This window comes from Pseudophryne corroboree, chromosome 6 (assembly GCF_028390025.1).
Source record: "Pseudophryne corroboree isolate aPseCor3 chromosome 6, aPseCor3.hap2, whole genome shotgun sequence".
In the NCBI taxonomy this organism is placed as follows: domain Eukaryota; kingdom Metazoa; phylum Chordata; class Amphibia; order Anura; family Myobatrachidae; genus Pseudophryne; species Pseudophryne corroboree.
The window spans coordinates 57477828-57492459 of record NC_086449.1 but is presented as its reverse complement, the minus strand read 5'-3'; the positions used below and the strand labels follow the sequence as shown (position 1 = coordinate 57492459).

Below are 14632 nucleotides of genomic sequence, written 5' to 3'. Positions count from 1 at the left end.
GAGAGTCTCCTGCAACTTCCCTAATAGTAGACAAGTATATAACATGTATTATACTGTATACTAGTGCTTTGGTAGTACTGCATTCCCTACTTTGCAAATGCATATTGATTTCCTTATTCTAAATGTTAATATCCTTATTTTATACAACACATATGAGAAAAAAAAATGGTGTTGTTTAAATGCTGTGTGTTACACAGTCATGGCAATCACATGACCACGCTTATTACAGAGATACATGCTTGATCTCCACTTGTCTGTCTTACACAGGGCGGGATAACAAGAGGCGCAAAGGAATTGGAGTCTACACTCACAGCCTTCGTCCTCGTCGCTATGCTGGAAAGTGAGGCATTCTGTACCGGAGAGGTTGCTGTAAGTAGCGGAATTATTTTTCCCTCACTTCATTCCTGCTACCCATAGTTGTCCCGCCACAGCTACCTCTGCTTTACTCTATCCTGCTTTAACCTGCTGAAATTGTATTAGGCTCTGGACGGTGGAAAATCCAGTTCCTTAGGGTCCAATTTATCACCATCCGCGTCTGAGGATGCCCAAACTGGCAATGCAATTATTGTATACATCACATGGATATATCAATAATTGCATGCAGGGACTGGTCTTGCGAGAAACCTATAGCCTTGCGAATGCCTTCTGCAGCATTATCGGGATATTTATCGCAAAAAATATCCCGACTTCGTGCTGTGCATGTGCTGCCGCCACGAGGCCCTGCCCCCTCCCTGCACGCCGAGAACCCCCACCAGTAATTATACTTACCAGTCCCAGGAGCCGGTGATCAGTACTCCTGGATGGCTGCTGGGCATCGAATCCTGTGCGCAGCTGTGACTGCCATTTTTCAGCATCACTTTACTGCACCGGGGGTCACAGCAGCGCACAGGAGGACCAACTGACTGGCAGCAGGCACCGAAGCACCGATCCCTGGCCCCTAGTGCCAGAGGCGTCACCAGGTGTGGGGACACCCGGTGCACACTCTCTATTACTACACCCCCACACTCACCCCGCCGGAGCCGCCACCGGCTGAAAAGGGGGCGTGGCCTCGCGGGTCTCTTCTTCTTCACTCCGGAGGTGTATCCAGCTTCCTCTGAGATGCTGGTTGCCCCCGGAGACTAGGCAGCGTGCAGTGACGGCTCCTTTTCTGTGACAGTAGCTGAGTGCTGCAGAGGATTATCACACTACAGCACTCGGCTCCTGTCACTGCAGAAGAGCCAGGACGCCACTGCCTAGCGCTAGTATGTTTTTGTTTTCTTTTTAAGCTTTTTTTTTTAACTGATCAGCTTGTGTGTTTATCGGACACAAAGAGCTGATCACAGGAGCCGGGTCACTGCACAGCTTTCTCCGCCAGGGTGGGGGGTATCAGAGAAAGCGCTGCGGAAGTAGGGATATCGCAATGATCAATGTGATTTTGCCAGCTTTAGCTGCGTAATTATAACAGTGCTCATTGCGGTGTTTTTCACACTTTGTTTTCCCAATAAATTTGCCCACATCACACTTCCCATTATAAAAAGTACGGGAATGCCATCTGATTACTAAAGAAAAATGTGAATTAAAGGGGTTGAAGTAGTTTTTCATGAAAACTGCTCAAAAAGTCATTTAGTACATTTGAGTCAAACTAAAATAATGTGAAATGGGTATGAAAACGCCCTTCACATTTTTTTTGTTGTAAAAATAATATTAATAAACATGCCCCTTAGACAATAACATTACAAAAGACATTGGGGGTCATTCCGAGTTGTTCGCTCGTTATTTTTTTTCGCTACGGAGTGATTAGTCGCAAACTGCGCATTCGCAATGTACGCAGCGCGCCTGCGCCAAGTAAATTAGCACAAAAGTTTGGTATTTTACTTACACCGTAACAAAGTTTTTTCATCGTTCTGCTGATCGTAGTGTGATTGACAGGAAGTGGGTGTTTCTGGGCGGAAACTGGCCGTTTTCTGGGAGTGTGCGGAAAAACACAGGCGTTTCAGGGAAAAACGCGGGAGTGTCTGGAGAAACGGGGGAGTGTCTGGGCGAACGCTGGGTGTGTTTGTGACGTTAAACCAGGAACGAAAAGGACTGAGCTGGTCGCAGTGGCAGAGTAAGTCTGGAGCTACTCAGAAACTGCGGGGTAATAGTTACGAGAAAATTAGCGAATCTTTCGTTCGCAATTCTGCTATGCTAAAATACACTCCCAGTAGGCGGCGGCTTAGCGTGTGCAATGCTGCTAAAAGCAGCTAGCAAGCGAACAACTCGGAATCCCCCCCATTGACCAAATTGCATCATGCTTCTAATGTTAATGTGCATATTTGTGAATTAAATAAAACAGAATGATTTTGATTTGGACACAGAGGGGTTGATGTATACCACTTTTTACACAAATATACAAGTGTGGTTTTTCAATTATGAGAATGTTATCTTAAAGAGACTAAGGGGGACATTTACTAAGCAGTGATAAGAGCGGAGAAGTGAGCCAGTGGAGAAGTTGCCCCATCAACCAATCAGCAGCTCTGTATCATTTTATAGAATGCAAATTATAGATGTTACTTCAGTGCTGATTGGTTGCCATGGACAACTTCTCCGCTGGCTCACTTCTCCACTCTTATCACTGCTTAGTAAATGTCCCCCTAAGTTTACTGTACTTCTTCCTGGGCCTCCCCATTGTTTTAATAGGCAGCCTCCCCCACCACTAATCCCTCCCTCTGTGAGACTTGTGATTTAATGGACTGGGTGTACTGCTTAGGAAATGACAAACACAACACGGCCGGTACACTACTGTACATGTAAATTAATGGCTCATGCTGACTTTGGTTGGAGGAAGAGAACACAGAAGGCACATTCATTTGGCATATTAGCATTGTGCATGCACTGAGAGGTCAAGAGATGCCTGGCGTGAGTGAGCCGTCAGTCGCCAGGCAGCTCTGCTAACATTGGGCATCTTTTTTACCATAAATGGTTCATACACGCAACGCTATACAAATAGGATGCACAAGCAGCGTCTGCTGATTAAAATGATATGCGACATGCCTATATTCTGTGTACGAGTCCAGCTGTATCTGCATACGAAATTCTACAATACAGTCATTTCCAGGGAAGCACCATGACATAGAAATTTGTTAGCAGATACATCCGCAGTCTCACACAGAATATAGGCATGCCGCATATCATTTTAATCAGCAGAAGCTGATTGTTTGTCCTGTTTGCATAGCAATATGTAAAAGAAGCAATAAAAACACCAAACGTTATCAGAGCTGCCCGGCAACTAACGGTTCACTCACGCTAGGCATCTCTAGATCTGTAGGTGCAATGCACAATGCTAATATGCCTTACAAATGAACGCGCCTTATGTATTACTTTCCCCCAACCAAAGCCCGCATAAGCTATTCATTTACATACCGTAGTCTACCGGCCATGTTGTGTTTCTCATTTACTAAGCAGTACACCCAGTCCGTTAAATCACAAGTCTCACAGAGGGAGGGATTATCAGTCTCATAAACATAACACTCTTGTAATTTGAAAAGACACACTTGTATATCTATAAAAAGTAGCATTGACTGTTTTTTTCATATTTTAATGGATATCTGTGTGCATGTCTGAGTCTGTATACAAAGCATGGCAGAACTAGTTTTGGGAAAATTAGAAGAAAACTGTAAATGCTACTTTTTACACAGATATAATGCTACTTTTTATACAGATATACAAAAACAGTGTGGCTTTTTCATTTACAAGAGTGTTATCTTTATGAGACTGAGTTTACTGTACTCTTTCCCAGGACTCTCCATTGCTTTAATTGACAGCCTCACCCACCACTAATCCCACTTCCTGTGAGACTCGTGATTTCATGGACTGGGTGTAATTCTTAGTAAATGACAAACACAACACGCTGGTACACTACTGTATGTAAATGAATGGCTCCTGCTGTCATTTACTAAGCAGCACACACAATCTTTGAAATCACAAGTCTCACAGGGGTTGGATTGGGAGTAGGGGAGGCTGCCAATTAAAGCAATGGGTAGGCCTGGGAAGAAGTAAAGTAAACTCAGTCTCCTAAAGATAAGACTTTCATAATTTGAAAAGTCATACTTGTATTGTATGTCTGTGTAAAAAGTAGCACCTATGTTTTTTTTCGAATTTTGACTGTATACCTGTGTCCATGTCTAAGTCTGTATACAAAGTATGACTGAACTTATTATTGGGAAAATTAGCAAAAAAACCATGAATGCTACTTTTAAATAGCTATACAAAACAAGTGTGTACTTTGCGGAACTTGAACCCTAGCTCACGGGCAGGGTAACCATCGGTGATACTACTATGCCAAGAGAGCCATGGAGACAGGTGATTGACACCTGCAGTGACATAGTAATGTCACGCATTGTAATTTTTATAGTGCTGTGTGTCACAACTCTATCGCTAATTGTAATTTTTTTTCTTTTAGAGAGCTGTGTAGAACTCTGAACTTTGCTTTTCTTTGTGAGCATCGGAGATGCTGAGCCAATCTTTTTCTGTGTTCAATTTTTTACTTAATGTAGGGATCATTTTATACAGCGAACCAGGGGAACTTTCAGTATTAAAACAGAACTACTCTATTTAATGTGCAGTGACCCACTTGTCAGGGCTTGCTACATTGATCAGTATTCTGTAGTCCCATATCCATCTGCTGCTATTCAGCACTGTACCGTAGTTTTCATTGGTGGAACAATCGCCACCCAATGGTGAAACTGTGTATTGCATACTTTTGATCCTCTTGTGACTAATCACGCCTTACTTTGCCTACCTGCGCTATTTGTATGGCGCAGCTAGGATGCCTATATGGCGCAACAGCAAAAATGATGAGTGTATCTACATCTGTAGATGGCAGCTCCTCCTTGATTGTATTGCTGGAGAGGAGCTGGGAGGAAAGTGGGATCCTGGCTCCTCCTCTCCCTCTGGCCAGACTGTCACCTCACTCAGACAGCAGTTCAGAGCACAGCTTTAGACAAAGAGGGCGGAGTTTTACGCAACCAAGGGGTGAGCTTCAGTAAGCAAGGAGGTGGAGATTTGGATGGCAGAGGGCTGAGCTTCAGACTGCTCTGTGTCCGTGGGTAAGCAGGAATTCAGTTCATTGGGTGGGGTGGGGGGTGATGATGGAGTGAGAGGCTGGGGCAGCCGGGGAGGTGATAAATCAGGGCTGTTGCTGTTGGTGGTGACATCACCAGCTAGTCATCACTGGCTACATTGCAGGCCACTGTGGGCCTATTTTCAATGGTAGGCCAGCAACTGCAGGTCCACCTGCCCCATTGTTAATTCGGCTCTGCCTGTGGTGGACACCTTTTATCTATCAATTAATAACTAGTTGAACACAGGTGATGGCAATCATGATTTAAGAGTGAAGTCTAGGAACAGAGCATTTTGTCCCTCCCTGAGAGGGTCATGTTGGGAGGTATGGATTACATATGCAGTACAGCAGACTTTATTTCCCCTTTCTATGACTCTGTTAGCTCACATTTTCTATAACGTATTAATTTGTATCATAGGTTCTCAAACTCTGTTCTCGGGATCCCAATCAGTTCTTGCTTTCAATGTCTCCTCACGGAATCATAGGTGAAATAAATAGCGCCACCCGTGGATCTTTTAAATGTTTCAGTGAGTAATGCATACACCTGTGAATCCTGATGGGAAATGGGACCAGTTTGGGGTCCCTGGGGACGGAGATTAAGAACAACTGATCTATATAACTGTTATATGTTACAGAATGATATCAGACCCATTTTACACATTGACTGGTGACTACATTTGTCAGTATTTTGTCTCCTATAGACATTTATATAATGACATAAATGGGGCTGCTATAATAATTCTTGTTTTAAAAAATTAACTGTGTTTTTGAACCCAGAATCTACGTCACAGCATTGATCTATCAACGACATTCATAAGTGAGGAATATCAGTCTCTGGAGAAACCATATTCAATTGCAATCACTTCATATGCATTGGCCAGAGCCGGGAAGCTGAAGGACGCAAAGAAACTGATATCTGCATCTACAGGTATAGTAATAGCACCTGCAGTACTGTACATCACACATAGGACACAGGGAGGCTGATGTCTGCATGTACAGGTATAGTAATGGCACCTGCAGTACTGTACATCACACAAAGGACACAGGGAAGCTGATGTCTGCATGTACAGGTATAGTAATGACACCTGCAGTACTGTACATCACACATAGGACACAGGGAATCTGATGTCTACATGTACAGGTATAGTAATGGCACCTGCAGTACTGTACATCACACAAAGGGTACTGGAAGGCTGCTGTCTGCATGTACAGGTATAGTAATGGCACCCGCAGTACTGTACATCACACATAGGACACAGGGAGGCTGATGTCTGCATTTACAGGTATAGTAATGGCACCCGCAGTACTGTACATCACACATAGGACACAGGGAAGCTGATGTCTGCATGTACAGGTATAGTAATGGCACCTGCAGTACTGTACATCACACATAGGGTACAGGAAGACTGCTGTCTGCATGTACAGGTATAGTAATGGCTCCTGCAGTACTGTACATCACACATAGGACACATACAGGGAAGCTGATGTCTGCATGTACAGGTATAGTAATGTCACCTTCAGTACTGTACATTACACATAGGACACAGGGAGGCTGATGTCTGCATGTACAGGTATAGTAATGGCACCTGCAGTACTGTACATCACACATAGGACACAGGGAAGCTGATGTCTGCATGTACAGGTATAGTAATGGCACCTGCAGTACTGTACATCACACATAGGACACAGGGAAGCTGATGTCTGCTTGTACAGGTATAGTAATGGCACCTGCAGTACTGTACATCACACATAGGGTACAGGGAGGCTGATGTCTACATGTACAGGTATAGTAATGACACCTGCAGTACTGTACATCACACATAGGACACAGGGAAGATGATGTCTACATGTACAGGTATAGTAATGGCACCTGCAGTACTGTACATCACACATAGGACACAGGGAAGCTGATGTCTGCATGTACAGGTATAGTAATGGCACCTGCAGTACTGTACATCACACATAGGGTACAGGGAGGCTGATGTCTGCATGTACAGGTATAGTAATGACACCCACAGTACTGTACATTACACATAGGGCACAGGGAGGCCGATGTCTGCATGTACAGGTATAGTAATGGCACCTGCAGTTCTGTACATCACACATAGGACAGAGGGAAGCTGATGTCTGCATGTACAGGTATAGTAATGGCACCTGCAGTACTGTACATCACACATAGGGCACAGGGAGGCTGATGTCTGCATGTACAGGTATAGTAATGACACCTGCAGTCCTGTACATCACACATAGGGCACAGGGAAGCTGATGTCTGCATGTACAGGTATAGTAATGGCACCTGCAGTACTGTACATCACACACAGGACACAGGGAAGCTGATGTCTGCATGTACAGGTATAGTAATGGCACCTGCAGTACTGTACATCACACATAGGGCGCAGGGAAGCTGATAGTGCATGTACAGGTATAGTAATGGTACCTGCAGTACTGTACATCACACATAGGACACAGGGAATGTGATGTCTACATGTACAGGTATAGGAATGGCACCCGCAGTACTGTACATCACACATAGGACACAGGGAGGTTGATGTCTGCATGTACAGGTATAGTAATGGCACCTGCAGTACTGTACATCACACATAGGACACAGGGAAGCTGATGTCTGCATGTACAGGTATAGTAATGGCACCTGCAGTACTGTACATCACACATAGGGCACAGGGAGGCTGCTGTCTGCATGTACAGGTATAGTAATGGCACCTGCAGTACTGTACATCACACATAGGGCGCAGGGAAGCTGATAGTGCATGTACAGGTATAGTAATGGTACCTGCAGTACTGTACATCACACATAGGACACAGGGAATGTGATGTCTGCATGTACAGGTATAGTAATGGTACCTGCAGTACTGTACATCACACATAGGACACAGGGAATGTGATGTCTACATGTACAGGTATAGTAATGGTACCTGCAGTACTGTACATCACACATAGGACACAGGGAATGTGATGTCTACATGTACAGGTATAGTAATGGCACCTGCAGTACTGTACATCACACATAGGACACAGGGAAATTGATGTCTGCATGTACAGGTATAGTAATGGCACCTGCAGTACTGTACATCACACATAGGACACAGGGAAGCTGCTGTCTGCATGTACAGGTATAGTAATGGCACCTGCAGTACTGTACATCACACATAGGGTACAGGGAGGCTGATGTCTGCATGTACAGGTATAGTAATGACACCCACAGTACTGTACATCACACATAGGGCACAGGGAGGCCGATGTCTGCATGTACAGGTATAGTAATGGCACCTGCAGTACTGTACATCACACATAGGACACAGGGAAGCTGATGTCTGCATCTACAGGTATAGTAATGGCACCTGCAGTACTGTACATCACACATATGATACAGGGAAGCCGATGTCTGCATGTACAGGTATAGTAATGGCACCCACAGTACTGTACATCACACATAGTACACAGGGAGGCTGATGTCTGCATGTACAGGTATAGTAATGGCACCTGCAGTACTGTACATCACACATAGGACACAGGGAAGCTGATGTCTGCATGTACAGGTATAGTAATGGCTCCTGCAGTGCTGTACATCACACATAGAGTACAGGGAGGCTTATGTCTGCATGTACAGGTATAGTAATGTCACCTGCAGTACTGTACATCACACATAGGGTACAGGGAAGCTGATGTATGCATGTACAGGTATAGTAATGGTACCTGCAGTACTGTACATCACACATAGGGTACAGGGAAATTGATGTCTGCATGTACAGGTACAGTAATGGCTCCTGCAGTACTGTACATCACACATAGGGTACAAGGAGGCTTATGTCTGCATGTACAGGTATAGTAATGGTACCTGCAGCACTGTACATCACACATAGGGTACAGGGAGGCTGATGTCTGCATGTACAGGTATAGTAATGACACCTGCAGTCCTGTACATCACACATAGGGCACAGGGAAGCTGATGTCTGCATGTACAGGTATAGTAATGGCACCTGCAGTACTGTACATCACACACAGGACACAGGGAAGCTGATGTCTGCATGTACAGGTATAGTAATGGCACCTGCCGTGCTGTACATCACACATAGGACAGAGGGAAGCTGATGTCTGCATGTACAGGTATAGTAATGTCACCTGCAGTACTGTACATCACACATAGGACACAGGGAAGCTGATGTCTGCATGTACAGGTATAGTAATGGTACCTGCAGTACTGTACATCACACATAGGACATAGGGAATGTGATGTCTACATGTACAGGTATAGGAATGGCACCCGCAGTACTGTACATCACACATAGGACACAGGGAGGCTGATGTCTGCATGTACAGGTATAGTAATGGCACCTGCAGTACTGTACATCACACATAGGGCACAGGGAGGCTGCTGTCTGCATGTACAGGTATAGTAATGGCACCTGCAGTACTGTACATCACACATAGGGCGCAGGGAAGCTGATAGTGCATGTACAGGTATAGTAATGGTACCTGCAGTACTGTACATCACACATAGGACACAGGGAATGTGATGTCTGCATGTACAGGTATAGTAATGGTACCTGCAGTACTGTACATCACACATAGGACACAGGGAATGTGATGTCTACATGTACAGGTATAGTAATGGTACCTGCAGTACTGTACATCACACATAGGACACAGGGAATGTGATGTCTACATGTACAGGTATAGTAATGGCATCTGCAGTACTGTACATCACACATAGGACACAGGGAAATTAATGTCTGCATGTACAGGTATAGTAATGGCACCTGCAGTACTGTACATCACACATAGGACACAGGGAAGCTGCTGTCTGCATGTACAGGTATAGTAATGGCACCTGCAGTACTGTACATCACACATAGGGTACAGGGAGGCTGATGTCTGCATGTACAGGTATAGTAATGGCACCTGCAGTACTGTACATCACACATAGGGTACAGGGAGGCTGATGTCTGCATGTACAGGTATAGTAATAACACCCACAGTTCTGTACATCACACATAGGGCACAGGGAGGCCGATGTCTGCATGTACAGGTATAGTAATGGCACCTGCAGTACTGTACATAACACATAGGACACAGGGAAGCTGATGTCTGCATCTACAGGTATAGTAATGGCACCTGCAGTACTGTACATCACACATATGATACAGGGAAGCCGATGTCTGCATGTACAGGTATAGTAATGGCACCCACAGTACTGTACATCACACATAGTACACAGGGAGGCTGATGTCTGCATGTACAGGTATAGTAATGGCTCCTGCAGTGCTGTACATCACACATAGAGTACAGGGAGGCTTATGTCTGCATGTACAGGTATAGTAATGTCACCTGCAGTACTGTACATCACACATAGGGTACAGGGAAGCTGATGTATGCATGTACAGGTATAGTAATGGTACCTGCAGTACTGTACATCACACATAGGGTACAGGGAAATTGATGTCTGCATGTACAGGTACAGTAATGGCTCCTGCAGTACTGTACATCACACATAGGGTGCAAGGAGGCTTATGTCTGCATGTACAGGTATAGTAATGGTACCTGCAGCACTGTACATCACACATAGGGTACAGGGAGGCTGATGTCTGCATGTACAGGTATAGTAATGACACCTGCAGTACTGTACATCACACATAGGGTACAGGGAGGCTGAAGTCTGCATGTACAGGTATAGTAATGGCACCTGCAGTACTGTACATCACACATAGGGTCCAGGGAAGCTGATGTCTGCATGTACAGGTATAGTAATGACACCTGCAGTACTGTACATCACACATAGGGCACAGGGAAGCTGATGTCTGCATGTACAGGTATAGTAATGGCACCTGCAGTGCTGTACATCACACATAGGACACAGGGAAGCTGATGTCTGCATGTACAGGTATAGTAATGGCTCCTGCAGTACTGTACATTACACATAGGGTACAGGGAGGCTGATGTCTGCATGTACAGGTATAGTAATGACACCTGCAGTACTGTACATCACACATAGGGTACAGGGAGGCTGATGTCTGCATGTACAGGTATAGTAATGGTACCTGCAGTACTGTACATCACACATAGGGTACAGGGAAATTGATGTCTGCATGTACAGGTATAGTAATGGCACCTGCAGTACTGTACATCACACATAGGGTACAGGGAAGCTGATGTATGCATGTACAGGTATAGTAATGGTACCTGCAGTACTGTACATCACACATAGGGTACAGTGAAATTGATGTCTGCATGTACAGGTATAGTAATGGCACCTGCAGTACTGTACATCACACAGGGTACAGGGAAATTGATGTCTGCATGTACAGGTATAGTAATGGCACCTGCAGTACTGTACATCACACATAGGACACAGGGAGGCTGATGTCTGCATGTACAGGTATAGTAATGGCACCTGCAGTACTGTACATCACACATAGGACACAGGGAGGCTGATGTCTGCATGTACAGGTATAGTAATGGTACCTGCAGCACTGTACATCACACATAGGGTACAGGGAGGCTGATGTCTGCATGTACAGGTATAGTAATGACACCTGCAGTCCTGTACATCACACATAGGGCACAGGGAAGCTGATGTCTGCATGTACAGGTATAGTAATGGCACCTGCAGTACTGTACATCACACACAGGACACAGAGAAGCTGATGTCTGCATGTACAGGTATAGTAATGGCACCTGCAGTACTGTACATCACACATAGGGCACAGGGAGGCTGCTGTCTGCATGTACAGGTATAGTAATGGCACCTGCAGTACTGTACATCACACATAGGGCGCAGGGAAGCTGATAGTGCATGTACAGGTATAGTAATGGTACCTGCAGTACTGTACATCACACATAGGACACAGGGAATGTGATGTCTGCATGTACAGGTATAGTAATGGTACCTGCAGTACTGTACATCACACATAGGACACAGGGAATGTAATGTCTACATGTACAGGTATAGTAATGGTACCTGCAGTACTGTACATCACACATAGGACACAGGGAATGTGATGTCTACATGTACAGGTATAGTAATGGCACCTGCAGTACTGTACATCACACATAGGACACAGGGAAATTGATGTCTGCATGTACAGGTATAGTAATGGCACCTGCAGTACTGTACATCACACATAGGGTACAGGGAGGCTGATGTCTGCATGTACAGGTATAGTAATAACACCCACAGTACTGTACATCACACATAGGGCACAGGGAGGCCGATGTCTGCATGTACAGGTATAGTAATGGCACCTGCAGTACTGTACATAACACATAGGACACAGGGAAGCTGATGTCTGCATCTACAGGTATAGTAATGGCACCTGCAGTACTGTACATCACACATATGATACAGGGAAGCCGATGTCTGCATGTACAGGTATAGTAATGGCACCCACAGTACTGTACATCACACATAGTACACAGGGAGGCTGATGTCTGCATGTACAGGTATAGTAATGGCTCCTGCAGTGCTGTACATCACACATAGAGTACAGGGAGGCTTATGTCTGCATGTACAGGTATAGTAATGTCACCTGCAGTACTGTACATCACACATAGGGTACAGGGAAGCTGATGTATGCATGTACAGGTATAGTAATGGTACCTGCAGTACTGTACATCACACATAGGGTACAGGGAAATTGATGTCTGCATGTACAGGTACAGTAATGGCTCCTGCAGTACTGTACATCACACATAGGGTACAAGGAGGCTTATGTCTGCATGTACAAGTATAGTAATGGTACCTGCAGCACTGTACATCACACATAGGGTACAGGGAGGCTGATGTCTACATGTACAGGTATAGTAATGACACCTGCAGTACTGTACATCACACATAGGGTACAGGGAGGCTGATGTCTGCATGTACAGGTATAGTAATGGCACCTGCAGTACTGTACATCACACATAGGGTACAGGGAGGCTGATGTCTGCATGTACAGGTATAGTAATGGTACCTGCAGTACTGTACATCACACATAGGGTACAGGGAAATTGATGTCTGCATGTACAGGTATAGTAATGGCACCTGCAGTACTGTACATCACACATAGGGTACAGGGAAGCTGATGTATGCATGTACAGGTATAGTAATGGTACCTGCAGTACTGTACATCACACATAGGGTACAGTGAAATTGATGTCTGCATGTACAGGTATAGTAATGGCACCTGCAGTGCTGTACATCACACATAGGACACAGGGAAGCTGATGTCTGCATGTACAGGTATAGTAATGGCACCTGCAGTACTGTACATCACACAGGGTACAGGGAAATTGATGTCTGCATGTACAGGTATAGTAATGGCACCTGCAGTACTGTACATCACACATAGGACACAGGGAGGCTGATGTCTGCATGTACAGGTATAGTAATGGCACCTGCAGTACTGTACATCACACATAGGACACAGGGAGGCTGATGTCTGCATGTACAGGTATAGTAATGGCACCTGCAGTACTGTACATCACACATAGGGTACAGGGAAGCTGATGTCTACATGTACAGGTATAGTAATTGCACCCGCAGTACTGTACATCACACATAGGGCACAGGGAAGCTGATGTCTGCATGTACAGGTATAGTAATGGCTCCTGCAGTACTGTACATTACACATAGGGTACAGGGAGGCTGATGTCTGCATGTACAGGTATAGTAATGACACCTGCAGTACTGTACATCACACATAGGACACAGGGAGGCTGATGTCTGCATGTACAGGTATAGTAATGGCACCTGCAGTACTGTACATCACACATAGGACACAGGGAATGTGATGTCTGCATGTACAGGTATAGTAATGGTACCTGCAGTACTGTACATCACACATAGGGTACAGGGAGGCTGATGTCTGCATGTACAGGTATAGTAATGGGACCTGCAGTACTGTACATCACACATAGGGTACAGGGAAATTGATGTCTGCATGTACAGGTATAGTAATGTCACCTGCAGTACTGTACATCACACATAGGGTACAGGGAGGCTGATGTCTGCATGTACAGGTATAGTAATGGGACCTGCAGTACTGTACATCACACATAGGGTACAGGGAAATTGATGTCTGCATGTACAGGTATAGTAATGGCACCTGCAGCACTGTACATCACTCATTGTACACAGGGAAATTGATGTCTGCATGTATAGATACAGTTTAATGTCATAAGACTGATGGCGGCATCTCTATGCACAGAATAACAACATCTGATAGGTAAGTATTCAAACCCTCTACCCTTTACCCTCATAACCCTCCCCCTGGTAGCATGACCCTCACCCCCCTTCAGCATAACCCTAACCTTCGCCCCTGCCAGCCTAACTCTAACCTCCCCTGTACTGCCTAAACCTTACCCCCTACCTCCGTGGCCTAACCCTAAACCAGCCCTGTCCTACTTACGTTTGGTATGCCGACAGTCTGGATTCTGGGGTCCACATTGTGAGCGCTGTTGGAGTTCTGGCGCCAGTCTTCTGACCAGTGTTGGGATTCCGCCATCGGTATTTTGACTGCCAGCATCCCAAACGCTGGTATGCCGAACACGTCC

General features: G+C 45.2%; 1 protein-coding gene across 7 annotated transcripts in view; it reads left to right on the top strand.

Moving 5' to 3' along the window:
* The window catches only part of LOC134936121 (A.superbus venom factor 1-like), a 283470-nt gene that overhangs the window by 199563 nt on the left and 69275 nt on the right, over positions 1-14632 (top strand). For all 7 annotated transcript variants that reach the window (XM_063931033.1, XM_063931031.1, XM_063931032.1 and 4 more), the window contains 2 exons: positions 268-369; positions 5858-6008. In XM_063931033.1, the coding sequence (XP_063787103.1) occupies positions 268-369; positions 5858-6008 (253 nt within the window). The remainder of the gene's footprint in view (positions 1-267; positions 370-5857; positions 6009-14632) is intronic.